Consider the following 21,548-nt stretch of genomic DNA (forward strand, 5'->3'; position numbering starts at 1 on the left):
CTGTGAAGCATTAATTTATTTTGTCTAGACAGAATGCATTCATTATCCAGGAACAGCAAAGCAAATGGTTTTTTTGTTTGTTTGTTTTTGTTTGTTTTTTTTTAAGACAAATGTCTCCTAAATGAATGGACTTGTACAGGGGTTGTCACTGAAATACTTGACTATTGTCCTTTACTTCTTGGGTTATGGTTCAGCATGTATGCACTACCTTGTTTTGTTTCTATTGCTTAGATTCTGGTCTGCTCTATAAATTTCAAATATGCATTATGCATGTTTTAATGAAGAATGAAATATGATTACCAGGGAAAAGCTCTAGTTCAGCTTTGTCACACTCCCAGATGTGCACCTGGTGCTTTATTGCACTTATGTACTAAGCTGGTGGGCATCTTTTTGACGGCACCTTGTTAATGAATCAAGTTGCAGTAAAATGTTTACCAGAAAAAGAGTAGAATAGCAATTATGTAAATGTGGTAAAATAACTTTAAAAGGTAAAGTGAACTAGAAATCCAACTACTGAAATGATAACATTGTGTTTCTCTTTAATTTGATGTTGTCTTGGAACCTAGCTGCTTATGCAGTGCTTTCACCTTCTGTTGCTTGTCTAAGTGCCAACTTCTTTCCCAAAGGTGTTCAGAGACTAATGTTTGGTTTCAAGCCAGAATATTTGATAAATGCCTATTTCTAGGCAGCTCTTTTGCAAGTCTTAATTAAACTTTAATGTCAAACTGAAGTTTACTTTTAGAACCTCTTAGGTGCCTTCACTTGTAACATGATTATAGAACACTAGGTAGAACATAAAATAGGCATGTTCACTCACCTTCCTTTTGTCCTGTTTCACATTAACTCAGTCCCATACCTCAATTGAAAGCTGAAGACTGCAGCCTTCTGTAGCACATAGGGATATAAATACAAGGCTTTAATCATAAACATTTCCCTGTGTTTAAAAAAATCAATAATGCAGATCTCAATAGAAGGCAGAGAAAAACCCAACTAGTGAGACCAGAAACTCTCAACCATACATAAGCATTACAATTTATGCACATATTTATTGCCCTGTTGGAATGTTTCCTTAATAAATTCAGTTGATATAGCCACCCTCATTCTAATGGTCTCCATTCTGGGTGAAATTCTCCTCTATGCAGAGGGCCTGCCAAGCTTTAACTTGAGGGCATAAGTGGTGCATAGACCTCATGTGGCTCCTCTGCACAGGAGTAACTTCCCCTTAGAGATGCTGAAGCAGGAGGACATTCTTCTACATCTCTGTCTGGGACACAAGACCTAGCAAAAGAGTAAGCAGCATTCCTTACTAGTCATGCATCTCTGAACTAGCACTCCAATTACTCAGACCCTAAAAAGTGCAATGTAAATGAAACATTATGGTGGATTGAGTACTGTTTAAATAGTGGAAGATTGAGTTGCCTTCAGCTAGATGAGCAAATACCTATTTGACCAACAACCTCCAATTGGGCTTTTGCAAATACCTTACCACATTGAAAGGGTTTCGCTTTTTATTCCCCCCCTTTCTCCAGACACTCTCCTTTTTACTGAGGTCACTTGTCTCTGTACATGTTGTACATATCACTGGTTTTCTCATACAGTATAACATTTTAAATATATTCCTTATTTTTATAGACCTCATGAAAAGAAAACATATCTTTCAGTTGGAAGTATGAAGACTTTACTCTTGAATATATCTCTGAGCAATGCTGGAGATGATGCATATGAAACTGCCCTCCACATACAACTCCCTAAAGGTCTTTATTTTGTCAGAGTTCTAGAACTGGTAAGAATTGAAATTCTATGTCCTCATAATTCCTTGACCATTCTCACATTACCTGGACAGACCATACAGCTATGTCTACACTACAGCTGAGAACAAGCTTCCCAGCCGGGGTAGACAGACTCATGCTAGTGGGGTTAACACTAGCACACTAAGTATAGCTGTGTGGATGTTGTGGCACAAGTGGAGGCTCGAGTTACCCACCTGAGCTCAGACCCATGGGGTAGGGTTGACAAAAAAACCTCTAAGTAGGGAAAGCTGACAACACTCAAGATTTTCTGCTTAAAGCTTTAGTTAATCCATCCACAGAGTGGGCACAGTTTAATCAAATTGGCCAAATTTTTTATTTAATAGTAAAGTTTTGCAGTAAATGAACAAAAGTAGTGACTTCTAAATGTATTTGGAAATACTAGTATTTAACCTCCCTCATAGATAAGTCCCTACTAAATTCATGGCAGTGAAAAATCTGGTCTCCTCCATGAAATCCACTGGGGAGGGGCAGGAGAGGACTGGGGGCGCCCTAGTTGGGACCCCTACCATGTGCTGGGCTCATGACCCACCTCTGGGAACATCCCCCTACTGCAGAAAGCTCCACACCCTCACCCCACTTCCTGCCCCCATTGCTCTCCAGCCGTGGAGGGAGAGGGGGGGATCACTGTACAGTGAGCAGCCGCGGAGATTCTTGCAGCCGGAGGAGGGTCCCAGAGGTGGGTTTGACCCAGCCCCGGGAGTGGCCCCTGCAGGAGAAGAGGAAGTCCTGTCCCTCCCCAGCCCCACCAGGACTAGCACCTTGACCCTGGTGCACAGTTGGAACACCCCACCCCCCCCCGGGGTACCCCCAGACAGCAACGCCAGAACCAGGAGGGCCAGGGGACTTTTTAACATGAGCAAAGTTTGTGGGGTAGGAGGTGGTATTACCCCCCGCCCCCAAACTGCAAGCCTTGGGAAGGCGCAGAGCCCCTGGCGGCGGCTTGCAGTTTGGAGGGCAACACCGCTCCTGCCCCCAAAACTATGCCCATATTAAAAAGTGAGGGGCATGGCCCCTCCCATTCCAGCGCTGGTGGCACTTCTACAAAGGTTTCAGGAACCCTTGCCCCTGCTCCTCTCTGGCTCTAGGCTCAGCACTTGGGAGTTGAAGGGGCCTTGGTCTGGCTGTGTGTGTTCGGGGAGGGGGACAGACCACAGCGCCCCCATGACCACATGGCCTTGGGCGGTCACCCACTCATAAGGCCAGCCCTGCCTCCCCAAAAAATGATGACCCCCCCCCATACCACGTGACCCTCATGTCTGTGCTGCCCGCTGCCCAGTTCTGAAGGCAGTGCCCCCCAGCAGCAGCAGTGCAGAAGTAAGGGTGGCAATACTGTAACCCCATTACAATAGCTTTGCGATCCTCCCACAACCCTCTTTTGGGTCGGGACCCCCTTGGTTATAACACCATAAAATTTTAGATTTAAATATCTGAAATTGTGCAATTGATGATTGTTAAAATTCTGTGACCATGAAATTGACCAAAATGGACCGTGAATTTGGTAAGTCCCTACTCCTAGTATCATAGAAATATAGGGCTGGAAAGGGACTTCAAGAGATAATCTAATCCAGTGGTTTTCAACCTGGGGTCCGCCGACTATATCAGCGAAAGGTTATCATTATCATAGAACAGTGGTTTTCAACCTGTGGTCCACAGACCCCTGGGGGTCGGCCAATGATGTCCAAGATTTCCAAAGGAGTCCACACCACCAGTCAAAATTTTTAGGGGTCTGCAAATGAAAAAGGGTTGAAAACCATTGATCTAGTGCATCCCTCCACACCAAGGCAAGACTAAGGGCTTGTCTTCACTACCCGCCTGGATCGGCGAGTAGAAATCGATCTCTCGGGGATCAAATTATCGCGTCTCATTGGGACGCGACAATCGATCCCCGAATCAACGCGCGTACTCCACCAGCCCAGGTAGGAGTAAGCGCCGTCGACGGGGGAGCCGCAGCAGTCGATTTGCCGCCGTCCTCACAGCGGGGTAAGTCGGATCGGATACGTCTAATTCAGCTACGCTATTTGCGTAGCTGAATTTGCATATCTTAAATCGATCCCCCCCTAGTGTAGACCTAGCCTAAATGTACATAAACCATCCCTGAGAGATATTTGTCTATCCTGTTCTCCTGGGGCTGATCCTCTGAGCTGTTCTCAGGAGGTACAGAGCACCTTGTTGGATCAGGCCTTTTTTTTAATTATTTTTTTAAAGAAAGCTGGAGGTGAATGGTAATCTTGCGAAGGAGATACAAAAATTCTTTCCCTCTAAATTCTTTTTATTATTTTGTTTAAAGAATTTACTTCTAAAATGTTTATACTGGACTTCTTATCTTTGAGAGGGTAATTTTAGACTTAAATAGGTTGACAATATACTTGCAAAGTCAACTCATTAACCAACAGAATATGAAGAAGTAACAAAATAATTTGATTGGTGCAAGGAATTGAGCAATATGGACTCATTGGACTAGTCAACTATTAGCAGCAGAAATATTTTGTAAATTCCCACTGATGTTCACTGAAACAGTACATACTCAAAAGTGAAATTTTATGGCATATATGTAGCTTGAAATTTCTGAAATAACTTTGATAAATGGTCATTAGATTCATCACTTAAAACTGTTACTGGTTTTTCATTCTTTAATTTTAGGAAGAAAAACAGATACATTGTGAAATATCAGATAAGGAAGCTCATGCAGTGAGACTTGACTGCAGTGTTGGGTATTTATATGTAGATCATCTGTCAAAGGTAAAATAAACCTGAAATTATTAATCTTTAAAACTATGTCTTGTTTTATGAGTAAGTGCTTAAAATGTATGACTTGGAAGGGGAAACTTTATATTACACACTCTACATAAGATCTGCTAAAGCTAGAATGAAAATGTTCAACAAATAAATTATTGCTCACCTTCTTCCTCTCTATACCATATTCGCCATCATGATAATTGAGAACCGGAGCTTCTCATAGTCATAGACTTGAATGGGCACAGCTCTAGGAATAGTTTATTAAGAGTTAACATTTTGTCAGATGTCTCATGACATCCCATTTCCTTTTGCTTTACTTCATTGAGGACACTATCCCCATTATTGCATTTATGGGAGGGTCTGAGTTTCTGTTAACAAGTCAAAGTTGAAATATCGCACTGAGACACCAAGGACAAGATATACACAACAGAATGCAGTTTATTGCACCTAAGTAGACACTTTGTAGGTATGCCAGTGTTTTTCTTTAAAGTAATAATAATAAAAACCCTTCATTCCATTATCAAGAAATTAGCCTTCTACAATTTATCTGAAACAATGCATTCAAATCAAATTAGTTATTACAATGTATCAAGAGCAGGCATATCGTAGGTACCGTAATCTTGCTCACTTTATGGTGAACTGTACCAAGGAAGTCATTTAAATGTTACTTTTCTAGTTTTGTTCTTTTAACGGATATTGATGTGAAGTTACCATGTGTTTAAAAGGATTTTAACAATCAGAAAACGATTTTTTTAATCCAAAGATTCAATAACATCTCAGTTTTCAGTTACAAAGAGTATGAGAGGTATTTGTGTTTAAAAGCTTAGAGACAAAGTTTATTTGTCAGTCTGCCTCTTGTACTAGATTCACTAAAACATCTGTGCTTCTACCAACATAGTTTTCTTTCTGTTTAGTTCCTTGCCTGCTAACTAGGATTTAGTTGAATTGTTTCTGGCTGTAAGGATTGGCATCTTTGTCTGCACACAGATGTTAGAGCCTCTCTGTAAATAGGCCTGTAAGGGCCATTGTGTGAAAAAAGGTGGTCACTACCTTATTTTTTATTTAGCATCAGCAACATGCTAGGTATTTGAGACAGACAACACAGTCCCTGCCCTGAAGAGTTTATAGTTTTTTAGGTACAAATCATTTCAAGATTAAGTCTGTTCTGCTCAGGGGCAGCTTTAGGCATATTCTACATGAGGGAGTATGGGGGGCCACTATGACGACTCTCCAATAGGTCACTTCTATATGAATCTTCAAACCTAAAGGTTCCAAAAGGGTGTTTCCTGTTTCCTTTAACATATGTTCTCTTGTTAGCACAAATGTTGGATTTCATATGTCCCAGAATCCTTATTCATGTCAGTTCATTTAAAGCACTGTTCATTTAAGTCTGGGGTACTTTTAAAGACTGAGGCTGTGCTGTGCTTCTTGCACAGAGCCTGCAGCCCAGGATGCGCAGGGACTAAGGTGGCTATAATTCGTTTTTGCATAGTCTTGGTTTTGGGCTGCTCCAAGAACTGGAGTGGCCCTCAGTATAATTTCGTTATGGCAGTCTGTCACCAGCTGCCTATGGGCCTAGAATCTCTGCAGTGCTGTGTTCTGTTGCCTTGCTCCCAGCATAGTCTCTCCTACACTAGGGCTTACAAGGGGTCTGGAGGTGACTTACTCAGTTCCTGTACCAGGGACCTGGCTGGATTGTGGTATTTTAGAATCCCTTTTACCTGCCATACAGAGGCTAGAGCAAAGGAGAGAATCTCATCCTTAGGCCAATGCTGAGCTCTTTTGAAAATCCCAACCTATCTCTGCTCCCATTGAAGCATCTGGGAGCTGTACTGGGAACTTAAATGGGAGCAGAGTTAGATTAATGCTGAGTGCTTCTCAAAATTGCAGCCTGAAAGTTCTGCTGCAATTGGCCAAGCAGGACCAGAGTATCCTTTTGGAAGCAGATCGTATAGGGCAGGGGTTCTCAACCTTTTTCTTTCCAAGGCCCACCTGTGCGTCAACTGTTTTTCTGCATATAAAAGCCAAGGCTGGCAGCAAGCAGGGCAGTTGCCTGAGCTCAGTTGCTCAGGCTTTTACATGTTCTTCAGCCCCAGGCAGCAGGGACCTATTTGCAGACCCCCAGGGGGCCACAGACCCCCGGTTGAGAACCACTGCAATAGGGGAGTGCATGTTAGAGGAAATGAAGGGAGCACCAAATCCCCTCTCCCCCTTTGGGTGGAAATGTATTTAGGGCATGCTGTGATCATGCATTTAATCCAGAACTGGAACTTCGTCTATAGCACAATACATTTTCTGTACCTTAACCTTCCCTACAAATGTTTTGTAGGAAAGTGATTGGGTTGATTGAGATTACAAACAAAAGCATTATGCCCTAATGAACTGGGGGCTGAACTTGTGCAAAATATAATTCGGCGCACTCTAGAATTTTTCACAAAGGTTAAACGTTTAAGGAGGAGGGAAATTTCAAATTAGTTTAATGATGTAACATTTCATCTTAAACATTTGTTAAGACACACCCAATCATTTAGCACAAACAGTGTTTCATTTGTTCTACAGATGGATTTTAGTTTTCTCTTGGATGCAAGCTCACTTACCAGGGCAGAAGATGACCTCACCATCACAGTTAATGCTACCTGGTAAATCTTGCTTGATAAAAATTGCTGCGTTTGATGAAAAATATCCCTAGCTTTGGAAAACAGAATAGGGAGCACAGCAAAGGCTTAATGAAGCACAACTAAAAGAAAGCTCATTTATTACATAAAATATAGAGAAACTGAAACCACAAAAAAGTAGATAATTGCTATTTAAATAATGAGATTTCTGCTAACATTGTCATAAAAATGATTTCTTACTGGCACATGGATAGTTACAAAAAAGTTATGTAAATAAGCTGCAAGGTGTATGTTTTATGTAATTTGTTATCTCTAGAGATAACACACTGTGTATGATGCATTCTAACACAGTTTCCCCCTCCTCCCCCCGCTTACTTCTACAGTAAAAATGAAGAGGATAACGACCTGCTGTTGGATAACTCCATAGCTTTAGTCATACCTCTGAAACATGAGATCGAGCTAAATGTCCACGGGTAAGTAAGTTAATGGTTGCTCTGCATATCCATGTGCATAAGATTGTTGTTTATCCATTATTAAGGAACACATACCTCAGCTGAACTCCCATGATCTTCAGAGAGGAAGCATGGCCTAGTGAAAAATTGCAGTACAGGGAGTGGGAAGATCTAGATTTTATTCCAGGTTCTGCTGCAGACTTTGTGCTTCAGTTTGTCCCTCTAAAATGGGGGGAAAACCCCAAGAGGGCTGAGATTTAATATCCGAGGACTGATTCTTTGCTCTTCTATAACACCTTTTTCCATCATAGTAGTATTATTTGTTCCTGCTTTTCTGTCACTTAATCCTGTTTTCTGCAAAGGTGAACAAAAACTATATTTTAATCCTTTAGCCTATCAAATTCCATTTTGGTAATTGCTCAGCCTTATGCTTTTCTGTGTAATTGTCCACTGCCTGAGTCAAACACATTGTCTTTTATACTCAACTATATTGACTGTTTGCTGTTCAGCTTGTCCCAGCTGGTGTTACTGCCTGTCATAAATTTGCCTATGAATAGATCTACTTTGTTCTGGGCAGACAGACCCCTCTAAACGGGGCCTTGGTTTGCCCAGCCCCACTGTACCATAATCATTGGATTGCAGTCATGTAGCAGGAATGCCCAGGGATACTTTTCAAGGATCCTTTCCTTTGACTGTCACTGTCATCAGGTGATGGCAAATGTAAAGGACACTTGGTATAAGGGCTTATAGAGAGGCTGCTTCAGAGGGGCAGGCTCAGCATATTTGAACTCTACTTCATATAGCAGGACACTTCTTTCAAACGGATGATGGGAAGGGGCAGCAACTGCTTCCACTATCTCCATTCCACTCTCCCACCACTTCCCTTGCCACCATATCCATCATTGCAGCCACTACAGGAATATTAACATTTTAGCTCTAGCATTTTTCATTTGAAGATCTCAGAAGTCTTTGGGGAAACTGACGCACAAGGTTGATGTTACTTGTAGATCTCTCAGAATCAGTGGCAAAGTTGGGAATAAACCCGTAATTCCTCATAACCTAACCACTGAACCATACTTGTGACGACTCTTTCTCTGAAGGTGGAGGGGACTGAAATCCCACTGGTAATGGGGAGGTAAATGAGTCAGATGTAAAAGATGAGTAGCCCCTTTGTCATAATTTCCCCCCTCCTTTATAAAAGCCCCTCTCTGAGTTGGGAATCAGTGGGTAGGGCTGGAGGATGATGATGATTCATCACTACCACATTGTGCCCACTCAATCCACAGAGATGTCCCGCCTAAATTAAAGCAGGCTTTACCCTTGACCTTCCCTACTGCAGGGCTGAGTTAGGTGCTAATTCAGACTTTCCAGTTCTGTAGTGACCTGCATAGACGACAGTCTGGCCTAGAGAGGATAATGCTCATATTAACATTGCATACTAAATAGTGTTAATTTTGTCCTATTTTGTAATTATTTTTTTAACTACTGTAGATCTCTATCACCAGCTTCATTTGTTTATGGACCCAGTGAGGAAAATTCACCAATTAATTGCATGAAGGAGAAGATCAACTTCACTTTCCATGTAAGAGCTATTCTTTACAGAAACCATTCCTCTTTTTCTAAAAGTTAATTCTTAACAACAGATAAGACAAAAGGCACTTCCACCTCACCTTGTAACTTACTGGGAAAGCGTTGCTCTTGTAAAGTGCTTAATATAGAAACAAATACATAAATCCTGGGATTGGTGAGAACTTCTGCATGTAGCTGTTAACAGAAGCAGCTCCGTAGATTCTTGGAATCCAAGTCCCAGTTTATATTTGTGGGTGTACCAATCAATATATACTTCCAGCGAGTGCTTTCAAAAAGCTTGAGAAAAATATACCTGTAGCACTAAATTTCCATCAACAATAATAGCTATTAACATCTGTAGGGAGTGTGCTCAGCTCACCAGATGGGGTGCCCCTACAAATTTTAGGCTTGGTTTCTCTCTGTCCATGAAGCCACCTTAGATCTAGTAAAGTGTGCTTGAAAAGCATAATCTATGCCCCTTACAGGTCAATAGAAACACTGCTACTGACTTCAATAGCAGCTGGATCAGTCACTAATTGAAGTTGGAGTTCCATTTAAGGGTGCAAGCCATATTAAAAAGAACCTATCTCACTTAATTGCCTTTGAACACTTTCGTAGCCTCCTATAGTCTTTGGTTCCCTATTCCTGTCACTTCTTTATGGCAAGTCCATTCATTCCAGGCCCCTGCTAACTACAGCCAGCATCTGTTAAGCACCTTTGACTGTCACCTTTATGGAGTGCTGCAGGTCAGGAAACTTTTGCTGCTCATTTGTTTCACATCAGAGGTCAGAATTTGACCCAGACATGCATGTGAGTTTCACTGGTTTAGACTGACAATAGACCTGGATGTTGGGGGCAGGGGGAATTTTAAAAGACAGAAAGGGAAGCTAGGTGCCCAACTTCCATTCAAAGTCAATGGGAGCTGGGTACCGAACTCTCAGTTGGGCCTTTGATAATATCCTCCTTCACCCTGGCTTATAATTTTCAATGGGTTTTCTTAGACAGTACATATTTACTAAAGCAGGGGAGTCAGCTGTAAAACTACTTGTGATTTGTACTACATATCTGTTCACTGAACACAAGTGCTGCACAAGGAGCTGGTATACAGCACGTACTGTGTGTACAGCATGGGGGGACTAGCTGGCTCTGGAGATTAGTAATAGGGTCTCTCTAGGTTACCAGTTCATATCCATCACAGACTGGTGGATTAAAAGTCAATGAAAGTTGGGCACTTAGCTCCCTTAGATCCTGTTGAATATCCCACCTGAAGTGGTGAAATATGACCTCAGTTCAGCTCATAGCAGACAAGTGTCATACCGCAAAGCTACCACTACCCCAAATGGCACTTTATTAGCAGAGTTAACAGAGAGAGATCAAGGATTCAATAGGGCTAGAAAATGAACTGCACTATCCTCTCTTGAGGTGCTTCCCTCTAGTTCACAGTCCAGTTTTATTGGGAAGCCTCCATTGCTGCCATTGCTGCTGCAAGTGTGTGAATTCTGTGTATTCATTTCTTGATTAGTGTATGTGAATGAAAGTTTCAATTACTGTAGCCTGCTTTCTCCCAAGGTTATCAGTGCTGGACCGAGCATGGCTCCTGCTATAGCTTTGGAGATAATGGTTCCTAATTCTTTTGCACCAAGAGAAGAAAAGCTGTTTAACATTCTGGATATCCAGGTATGTTTATTTTATTATATTATGATTTTACATACTGCTCTGTGGCGACGAGAGAAGAAAGGAAACAGAACGCCTGGTCTGTGGTAGCCAGAAAGCCAAAAAAAAAACCCCCAGGGACTTTTCCCTGAGGTTTTTATTCTTTCTACTTCCCTGCTTACAACACTTCTAACTGGTTAAATTCTTGCGCATAGAAGCAGCATACAGTGTACAACAACATAAGATAACAAACCCATATCTTGTGCACGTGAAAGCCAGCTGCGAGGGTGATGATCAAGTCAGGCAGTAAGTTTCCTAATCACAGACGCTGGGGTGAAGGCCACTCCTGCCTCGTAGCCACAGACACAGTGTGCCGCACCTGTGAGCTGACGATTCGGGAGCTATGCATCCCTACACTGCTCTGTATGTAGTACATGAAAGTACAAAAGTAGATGGAGTACAACAGTGCTTGAAAAGGCATGTCTAAATTTTTCTTATTCAGCTACATTGTATGTGAAACTTGACTGTAACAATTAGTGTGAAACTTATTAATTTTGCCTAAATATTTTAATTCCTCTTATTTTAGTGCATCAACCAATTCTAAATGAATTAATAAACCAAACATGCACTCGTTTCAGAAATTGTCATGGGTATCGATGCTGAATTAGCAGAGAAGTAGAAATGCTGAATTAAAATATACTGAGGTATTCTACAAAAAGAGTCAAATAGCCTGGGGATCCTTACTTATACTGTGCCCACTTACAGTGAAATTGTGAATACACCTCTATCTCCATATAACGCTGTCCTCGGGAGCCAAAAAATCTTACCACGTTATAGGTGAAACCGTGTTATATCAAACTTGCTTTGATCCACTGGAGTGCGCAGCCCCGCCCCCCCGGAGCACTGCTTTACCGCGCTCTATCCGAATTTGTGTTATATCGGGTGGTGTTATACCAGGGTAGAGGTATACTTGTTACATTTAGGTTTAGTACATATCAGAATTCAATCTATGCTTTCTCTGAAATAAACTAGCTAGTACATTAGACTCTAATTGGAGCCTCATTAAAGTTAGTGTTTCCACCTGCCTGGAGCTCAGTATTGGGCCAGTTTCTAAATTTTAAGGAGTGTTTCAGTCTATTTTCCCCATTCTTGGATTCAGTGTTACAGCACCGAAGATTTCTTGTAAAGAGTAGAATGCAGTATATTTTTAAGAGGGAAGTGTGAATTCCTACATTCCATAATCCTGTCCAATAAACCATCTCAGTTTTGGTTTTAGATTCTACTCACCATCAAAATGCTGCTAATTATTTGATACCAGACAGCATGTTTGTTGCTGTACAGAACCCACAATACACAGTCCCTGCTCTACAGATTTTTGCTGTTTTCTTGAATCTGTTAGAATGCATCGTAGCCTGCAGTTTTATTGACCTATTTGTCTATCATAGTGGAGTCAAACAAGCAAATAACACCCATTTTAAAAACAGTTCTTTAATGTAATTCCATTACATTACAGGGGAATGGGTGGGTGTCTTAATAATTTCCCCTATTTATTTTTCCATCACACCTCTCTCTGGCTGAGTATGGCTCATTCCAGAAGCTTTCAGTACAATTCTTAGGGCATGTAAGAGGTAAGCAGGGAGTTCTGGTTAAGCAAACTGTGCTAGAATTGCACCCACTATGCCAAAGGTGCATTTCTCTCATACTCTAGAGAAATCATTTTCAAATACAGAAATTTTCTTTGAGTTTCTGCATGTATAGAAATGTCTTCAAAGCAGTATCAGGAAATTTTTAAAACCCAGGAATGATTGTGCTGTTATTTCCAGACAGCTGATGGAGAATGTTTTTATAATAATTATACAAGAGACTGTACTTTACCAGAAAAAAATGGACACATGAACATATTAAAGGATCTCGTCATTTTCTTTTCAAAACCTCCCAAGAGGCGAGTGGTAAGGGTCTTTTTTGTTTGTTTGTTTGTTTTTGGTTCGTTCAGTCCCAATTTACTTAACCCTTGAAATAAACTGCATGAAGTTACTTCATATTATGCGTTACACATACTTTTCAGGATTGATTTTAGAAGTCCGTGGGAAATTATACTTTTTAAAAGACTGTACCTTATTATACAAACATTTTTGGTCATAAGCAAAAAGGGATTAAATATTTTCAGTTTAGATCCCACTCATACAAATTACAGAATCACCTCATATTGCTCAAGAGAAGGCTGGAATATCAGACTTATTGCAGGTCAGAACTGAGAGGTAGTGGCCGTCTTGTGTAAGGAAGTTTGCATAGGGCCCATTTGTACTGGTCCTGAATGACGCTAGTGCTACTAGTTCATTTTTGAATACTAACTCTTTGCAAATACTTAAAGCAAAATCAAAAATCTACAGTATGAATGATGTACAAGTTCGAAAGTGCCCTTATGGTTCTTAATAACTGGATCAATGTAAAACAAAACCTGCTGTAGCAACAAACAATTTACTTATAGACATGTTTTCAGAATTGCTCAACTCTCATTTAGATTCTTATATAGGAAATTATCTCGCTGGAAAATTCCTCACTTCCCCCCAATTGTGGCCACATGGTGTTTTGAAAACCTGACAGTCTTTGTGGTGATTGTGATGCCGTGTGTGTAGCTCTTCTGTCGCCCAGTTTCTGGAACAGTTATTGATATTTATTGTAGGTAGCCTTGCATCTTGACCTCGTCAAGCGCAAAAAAAAAACCCCACACATCTTTTTGACTAGATGCTAGAGGCCTTGATATTAACAAGAAAAAATAAACCATGCTGCGAAAGTTAAGTGTTGTATTTTTGCTTTTTTTCCTTCAAAGTACTGCATGAAAGAAGATCATTCGTGTTTACGAATACTGTGTAAATTTGGAAACATGGAAAGTGGAAAAGAAGCAATTGTCCGAATGCAACTGGAAGCTACTCCTTCAGTTTTAGAAATGGTAAATTGTATTTAAATCTTTAACCAAATAATTTTAAAAGGTTATTTGCTTTTTAATGACATCACATAGATTTGCAGCACCCTCTTGTGAACACTGCGCTATATTTCTAATTGACAGAAATAAATTGCACAATATTCATTTAATATATAAATCAAGTATTGTTAAATCCAAGTTAATAATAATAATAATAATAATCAGTATACATGTTTTAGTTCAAATACCTCAGAACACTACAGAGAGGTATTTAAACGTAAGAGGGTTGCTGTACTCTAGTCTAACACGATTCAAACCTCTCAAAGTGACAGATGCTGTGGCTAAGTGGGCATATTATAACCAAAAAGCAAGCTCCATGATATACCTTTCACTTCAAGCTTATAATACTATAAAATGGTGATAGATTTGGTTTAATATTCGTGCACTATTGATAATTTAATTACAACAGTCACTAACAGGATATGATAACAGCTATCGGAATATACCTGCAGTTAAGCACATCAAAGCTTTTTTTGTCATAAACTGAAGCAGAGGAAAGGTACCAGAGTGAATGGACCATTGGTGTCTTCAAGCATGACATTTCCTGGTCATACATATGTAAATTGGTTAAAGGGTGAATGATTGTTGTCTCATTATTCTAAACACAATTACTATCTGAATTTGTCTCTCTATGTGCTATAAACACTTTAGGTGATTTACAGAATGGTTTAGTGTTGTTTAGATAATAACTAAGAGCCATTTTAACACCTAGACAATTCCTGATAATGAATGGGACTTGTAGAAAATACAGCTAAATTGCCATATTTGCATAATTATAAATCAGATACTGCCTTTGATAAAAAGTAACTTAGGGTGTGGACAAAAATCCTCTTTATCATTAAGGAATACCTTATACAGCAGGTCAGCCATTAATACCTGGATCTCAGAAACTCTCTTGGTTGAAGTGATCACCACTAGGAATACAGCCTTCAGGGGAGTGGTGTTGCAGGGAACATTCTAATAATGGCACAGCGGTTTCATTAATTTGGTGGGTGTTAGATGCAAGTTCCAGGAAGGGGGCAGCTCTTGGACAAACGGAAATGTGAAGAAAGCCTTTAAAATAGAAAACTGAACTCTGTTTGTTCTGTTTGCCCCCCAGAAAATGTATCTACAGCTTTGTCAGTAGCTCAGTCCTTTAAAATATTTAGCTTTGATTAGCAATAGTGCATCGTTCCAAGTTAACTTGTCTAAATTTATACATACACCGACCTTTTGAGTTACTGGAGTACAGTTCTGTTCCTGGCTCTGTCACTGAGTTGTTTTGTAGATTAGGGCACCTACACATCAAGGTTTAATTCACTGTTTGAGGTCATCAGATAAAAGATGATATAATATTATAAAGTGTTACTGTATTTATGCAACTTGGCTTTTTTTTTTTTTTTTTTTTAAAACAGGATGAGGCATCATCACTTAAGTTTGAAATAAGTGCTACAGCATCACCAGAAAAAAATCCAAAAGTCATTGAACTACACAAGGAAAGGCAAATTGCACATGTAAGAATTCTTTACGTACACAAGTTGGTTAGCCCTCCCCCCTAAAAAAAATATATTCAAGAAAAATAGTACCGCCTGAAGTTATAGAATTATGCACAAATAGATATGTACATAATTGAATTAAATTGCAGTTAGTTAGGCAAATAGATCTATTTGTCATCATCTGAAGCAAAGACAAGATACCATTTATGGGAATATATACCATATGTAGATATTTAATGAATGCAATAATTACTACATTGTTATATTTTAATTTAATAAATTGTCTATTCTAAGCATACTAGTATTCTTACTTTAATGTTCCCCTACTTCATATAGGTCTTTCTGGAAGGACTACATAACCAAAAGCCAAAACCTCATGTTACCATGCTGATTATTGGGATAGGTTCAGTACTTGGCATTTTATTGTTTTTGCTTATAGTGCTGTTGTTATGGAAGGTAGGATTCTTTTTCCTTTATCAATATTTCTCTATTATTTTCATTGACTCCTTTAAAAACAGGAATAATGTGCTTTATTGTGATCTATTCTTACTAAAGAATAACAAATCCTGGTATGATTAATTCCTTTTTTCCAAAAAACGTCTTTTAAAGTTTTTTCTTCATTTGTCCTTTTTACCCCATGTTTTCCCTATCTCAGGGAAAGTACTTATTGCATTAACTTACCTCTTTGAGATCTTCAACTCCTGTACCCCAAGTTTTTTCCCCATATTTATGGGCCAGATTTGCATAATTTCCTTCCAGAAGTCAAACAAAAATTTTTGTAGGCTGCTGCTTCATGTTTTTGCTATTCTGATGAACACACAACAGAATGGTCTACAATATTCCTAACAGAAAAGGTGAAGATGGTCTTGTTGCTTGCCAGAATTAAATATTTTAAATTCTAAGTTCTTATATATGAATACTAGGGGGCAAATCTTGCTCCCCCCTGGTAGTAGGCATACAAGGTCCAGAAAAGATCTGATGGGGTAAGGGATTGTTCACTCTGTGTACCCCTTGCTTGCCACACGCATTCCTTTTGTGCCATAGTAAGGGAAGGTGGGGATTGTACATCTCTGAATGTGACTCCACTACTCATTCTTCCCATGGAAGAGTACAGAAGTGTAACAAATGCTGGGATTCCATTATCATTCCATATCCTATGTGGGAAGATTTTGATCTCTGGACTTCCACAGTTCACAGCCCATTTGCTCATATTGTGAATGAAGGGAAAGAATTAGCCCCATAGATGTAAAGTAATTTTTAGTAATGCTGTCTTTTGATATATTATGTACCAACTGGGGGGAAAAAGCCTACATTTTAAAAAATTAGTTCATATTATCAATATGACAATCATTTTAATAGTAACATCACTGTTACTCCCAAAACAGAGTAACAAGCTGATACTTAATCGCATATGCCAGCATGTCATCTTACACTTACTTTAAACAGTATAAAAGATTTTATTAAATCTGACTTATTAAGAATTTGCTGACACACACCAATTGATTTTGAAATTGTTTTTCAGAGTGGCTTCTTTAAAAGACGTTATCAACCTATCCCTCAAGAGCAGCCCAAAGAGGAAGTTGGAACTTCGTAAACAGCAATAAGGAGGACTAAGATGACAATTAAAGGCTTCTTTCAAATGATGAATTTCAGGCTCAGTGTGACTTACATGATGAACAGTGATGAGAGAAAACTGATGATGAGTCTGTTTACTCTTTGTGTTAGAATATACATTTGATTTTGCTGTTCTGTGGAGGATTACACCTAAATGTAGCATCATCTTACTAAAATACAAATGACAATCGGATCTTCAAATAAAGAAACTAATAGTAATATCTGAAATACCAGAAGTATCCATCTCTTCAAATGCATACAAGAACACTAAGCAGATAAAATGAAGAATTACTTACCCGAAGAAGAGTTCTTGGAAGATAGTACAGTATTATCAACCATTTTTGGGTAATGAGATCTCAGTGGTTGGCCATGGGGTAACTCATAACTCAATTAGCTTTCAACTTTCATTTTTAACTAGAGACTTAGAGGAGATCCTCATCCCACTATGGCACCTTTACACTGGGTGAAAGGCCTGAAGTGGCCAAGGGAGGAAGCCTCCAGTGTATGCATTGTAGAAGACAGCCACAAGGCCTTCTGAACACTCCTGCAGGCTCTGGACTAGAGCACATAACTACAGCACTATAGAGGTCTTGGGTAGTCTTGTAGTCCATAGGACAGCCTGGGAGGCTACTGTAATTTAGACAGACCTCCAGGGCTGTCTAAATTATGCCAGGGGCTTCTCCAGTTTCAGGGGAGTCCAGGACTGGGAGGATGCAAAGGTGGCTTTAAAACCACATTAGCTTTCCCTTTCCTGGGCTGGGAGTTCTGTGCTGAGCCTCTAAAAGGGGCAGCATAAAATCTTTCCATGCACATCAATTAATGGTAAGATTTTTTGTGCTGATCAGCACTGAAAACTCAATGTCCTGTCAAGGATGCATCACATTGAGGGTTAGCCTCAAATGTTTGACTCTTCAAGGTATCAGTATCAACCATCCTTAACATAGTACTAGCTGATAAGGGCAGGAGCATACAGTTAATTCTGTTTCTCCCTCTTTCTCCTTAAACACCAAGAGCATGAGGTTTTGGAGCGAAAGACATTCATGTGTTATCCTGAACAATTATTATTTGTAAGTGTTTCAATAATGCTCAGCCTTATAGTATTTAAGAACACTTCCAGTAGCAGACAGAAGAGGCTCTGATGAACATTTACAAAAAACCTTAACTCCATAGGGCTAATTCCATCCTTAGATGTGCAACCCCAGCCCAAAAGTTGCTATCCTCTGAAACCTGTATAATGAAATAGATATCCAAACTAAGTTCAGTTCTTAGTGGATATGTTTTCAGCTTAATGCCACCATTGCAATTGGCACTCAAGAGTGGCAGTAAAAAGGAAAAAACTGAATTTATATGGAGGACTGAATTGCTCCTACAGGAGATCCCTTCAGATTCTTAGAAAGATACTAGCAATGCCACCTACTTTAAGTACACTGATACCTGTTTTAGGGGGAAAGGATTTCATTCTCTGGGCTATGCACCATCTCATCCAAGTGCTAAATTCATCTTAAACTTACTCTCCCCTAGTAATGCCAACACATACTATTTCCTATGGCTCGTCTTTGTCCTTTCTCTGCTGTCTTTCTGGACTGCTAGTAGAAAACTTAGTTCCAGCATCTTTTTTTTATGTAATAAATGTGGACATCACACAAACTGATTATGCAACATCACTCGGTAATAAAGCTCCAGAGTTAATAGCAACAAAGATTGCCTTCAACAAATTATTTTGCTAATAGAGTTATATACATTTTTTCCAAAGTGGCTTTTTGACCTAGGCTAAAGAATCAAAAGGTAACAGAGCATGATTTTCCAGAGGGCCAAGCACCTGTAGTTTTCATTTACTTCAGTTGGTGTCATGGGTGCTTCCATACTTCTGAAAAACAGATCTCATCTCAAGGCATTGGCTTTCTGTTCTAAAATATTCTGCATTATATTAAGAACAAACAAATGTGTACATACAGAAAGATGATCTTATTTTTACAACAAAATGTACTATGAGTGAAATATTTCATCCTTAAAAACTAAACTATTTGCAAAATGTATATTCTAAAAAGGACTTTTAAAGAGTATAGAGCCAAATGAATTATTGCACTTTAATCAAAACATATTTGAACAGGTATTCTAATATAGTGTGTTGTGAGAACTGTACCTCAAATACTGAAAGCAGCATTAAAATTGCTTTAATACAAACAATGCAAGGAATTAGATTACAAAGGATTTTTTTGGAATTGCTTTAGTGAGTAACTAAATACACAAGTGTTACTTGGAAATTGCACATTGCTATTAGTATGTAAACATTGATCAGGTATTTCTCTGAGATATTCAGGCAAAATTCAATTAATTTAATAAACAAACATTGAGGTTTAATCTAAATAAGTAAATGAAAAATGTGAATGTAAGATTTCCTGATGGCAGCATGTTTATTAATAAATGATCATTCAACTGAATTTTATAATAAAAACAACTGTGCACACTATCTTTTGCAAGTTTAATTATTTTGTTGATAGAATTTGCAGAGGTAATAAAATACAGTTAAATCTATAATGGTTTATGAAGATGGAATATCTTTAAAGAATCAAAGAAGAAATTCAGTTTTCAATACTCAAGCATAGTACTTTAATGCTTCTGGATTAATTATATAGCATCAAATTACTTTCAGTTATAGTGGCACAAATCTGGAGTAGCGCCATTCAAGTAACTAGTGACTTTTGTTTTACACCATTGTAATGGAGAGCAGAATTTGGTCCACTGGATTTACTTTGTAATCCACTATACTGCAGATTATGTGGCCGATTACTACAGGCCAAATTCTGCCCACAGGTGCCTTGCCTGCAGTTCCACTGACGTTAATGTGAGTATGAAGACAGAATTTGGTTCTATGTAATCTGCTCTTTTGTTTTTTGAAGATGAATAATCATTTGCTGGTGCTACTTGTGAAGGGAGTGGAGGAAGAAAGAAAATATCCATACTAATTTTTTGATTTAAGGTTGAGGTATAAGGATTATTATTATTAATTATAATTAATAATTATGAACCAAACTTCTGGTGTGTTCCTATAGTCCTCACTAATCCCATTTAAATACTTGGGCCCTAGTTCAGCAAAGACTTAGGCACATAGTGAAATCCGCATGACTTAAATGCTTAATGAATTGAGGCCTTAAAGACCAATGGGCAACAACGTCTGTGGTTTAGTCACAGGGAAATGCAGAGTTCCTCCCTCAGCCCTGGTTGGGATGCCTCATATCTTTAATGAATAAGGGCACACCCCAATCTAAGCTCCTCCTCCTGCAGGTCAAGGAGGCTGACAAATCTGTCATGTTAGTTCCCACCAATCGCAATGCAGGGGATAGCCATGGTGCCATAACAAGTTCAATTCCCATGAAGGCTGGAATCCTAATCTGTACCAGTGTCATGCATAATTATTGCATTTACCATGTAATTTATAAAATTAATCTGTTTACATACCTACTTTCTACTAAATATTTGCACTATGAAAGTATCACTCAAAATCTAAAATTAGAAAGCTTACTCAGCATTGTGCCTTATTCTAGCAAAAATTAATGCATTATGCTGATTACTACCCAGTTTTACTGATAAAGTAAACTTTAAATATTTTCTATAAGATTAAAGTTTAAAACAAAGTAAGTTTGAACAAATGTTACATTCTAAGTGAATACTATTTGTAAAAGGAAAAGTAGCTTAAGACCTAGCTAGCCAATGCTGAAAGCAAGCAAATTTTTACATCATCATTTAAGGTCAGAGATTATCTGGATATTGAAGGACCTGACAGAAGCCAAATTATGCCACCCCAACTCACAGGAAGTAGTACTTTACTCCAGGACTAGTTCTAGTGATATGAATTAGGGTTACCAGTGAAGTAAAATATGACTAGATACAACGAAGGGTAACCAAATCAAACCCCAAATTGAATTCAAACCCTGCAATATTCTGTTTAAAAAACTTGACTTTTTTTGCTGAAATTCTAGTAATCACTTTAACCAAATATATAATACTTACAAATAAGTATATTTGTCAATATATTTATTTTCAGGTTTTTTAAGGTTAAAACTATGAACATTTTGTTTGATAATTACAATTATTTTACTTGATAATTTTTTTAATATTGTTAGTTTTATATAAATATCCTAATTTCAGTCTCGGTCCTTCATCCATTGACTTCAGTGGATGAAGGAATGGGCCTTAAATAGCTGTTTAAAGATGAAAATATGAGTCTTTTATGCAGAGCCTGCACCATGAAACACATTTCTTCATAAATTTCTTCTACAGACAACTGCACATTGCTTTGGAATCATCCAGTTCATCAATGCTCACTCCATAAAGATTAATAAGTTGCGGGTGCACCCTAGAAAGTGAAGAAATAAAAATAAAGTAACTTAATAACTCTGTTGTAGTTTTCATGTGACATTTTCTTTGAGGAAAAATTTATATAATAAATTATAGGGAATAAAATTAAGCTGAATTACATGTATGCTTACTCCAGTCTTTTCTTTGGATTACTAAAAACTTCTGAGAGAGAATCTTTTTTATTTTGGAGGTTCGGGGTTTGGGTCAGAAAGGGCTATCATGATCCCTCTTTCATTCCCCCCACATCCGCACCCTGTGTTACAGTGAGCATCCCACCATCA

The 21,548-nt window shown here is 38.8% G+C and overlaps 2 protein-coding genes across 2 annotated transcripts in view; one reads left to right on the forward strand and one right to left on the reverse strand.

Moving 5' to 3' along the window:
• ITGA4 (integrin subunit alpha 4) overlaps nt 1–16,908 on the forward strand; it is a 56,688-nt gene extending 39,780 nt beyond the window's left edge. The window contains 12 exon segments of the mRNA XM_065413155.1: nt 1,633–1,783; nt 4,452–4,550; nt 7,107–7,186; nt 7,546–7,635; nt 9,106–9,196; nt 10,753–10,860; nt 12,660–12,785; nt 13,667–13,786; nt 15,214–15,312; nt 15,631–15,750; nt 16,817–16,859; nt 16,862–16,908. Coding sequence (XP_065269227.1) covers nt 1,633–1,783; nt 4,452–4,550; nt 7,107–7,186; nt 7,546–7,635; nt 9,106–9,196; nt 10,753–10,860; nt 12,660–12,785; nt 13,667–13,786; nt 15,214–15,312; nt 15,631–15,750; nt 16,817–16,859; nt 16,862–16,908 — 1,174 coding nt within the window.
• Nucleotides 16,909–21,183: 4,275 nt separating this feature from the next.
• CERKL (ceramide kinase like) overlaps nt 21,184–21,548 on the reverse strand; it is a 96,691-nt gene continuing 96,326 nt past the window's right edge. Inside the window, exon 13 of the mRNA XM_065413664.1 lies at nt 21,184–21,265. Within this exon, the coding sequence (XP_065269736.1) occupies nt 21,184–21,265 (82 nt within the window). The remainder of the gene's footprint in view (nt 21,266–21,548) is intronic.

The sequence above is a fragment of the Emys orbicularis genome, chromosome 11 (genome assembly GCF_028017835.1).
Source record: "Emys orbicularis isolate rEmyOrb1 chromosome 11, rEmyOrb1.hap1, whole genome shotgun sequence".
NCBI lineage: Eukaryota > Metazoa > Chordata > Testudines > Emydidae > Emys > Emys orbicularis.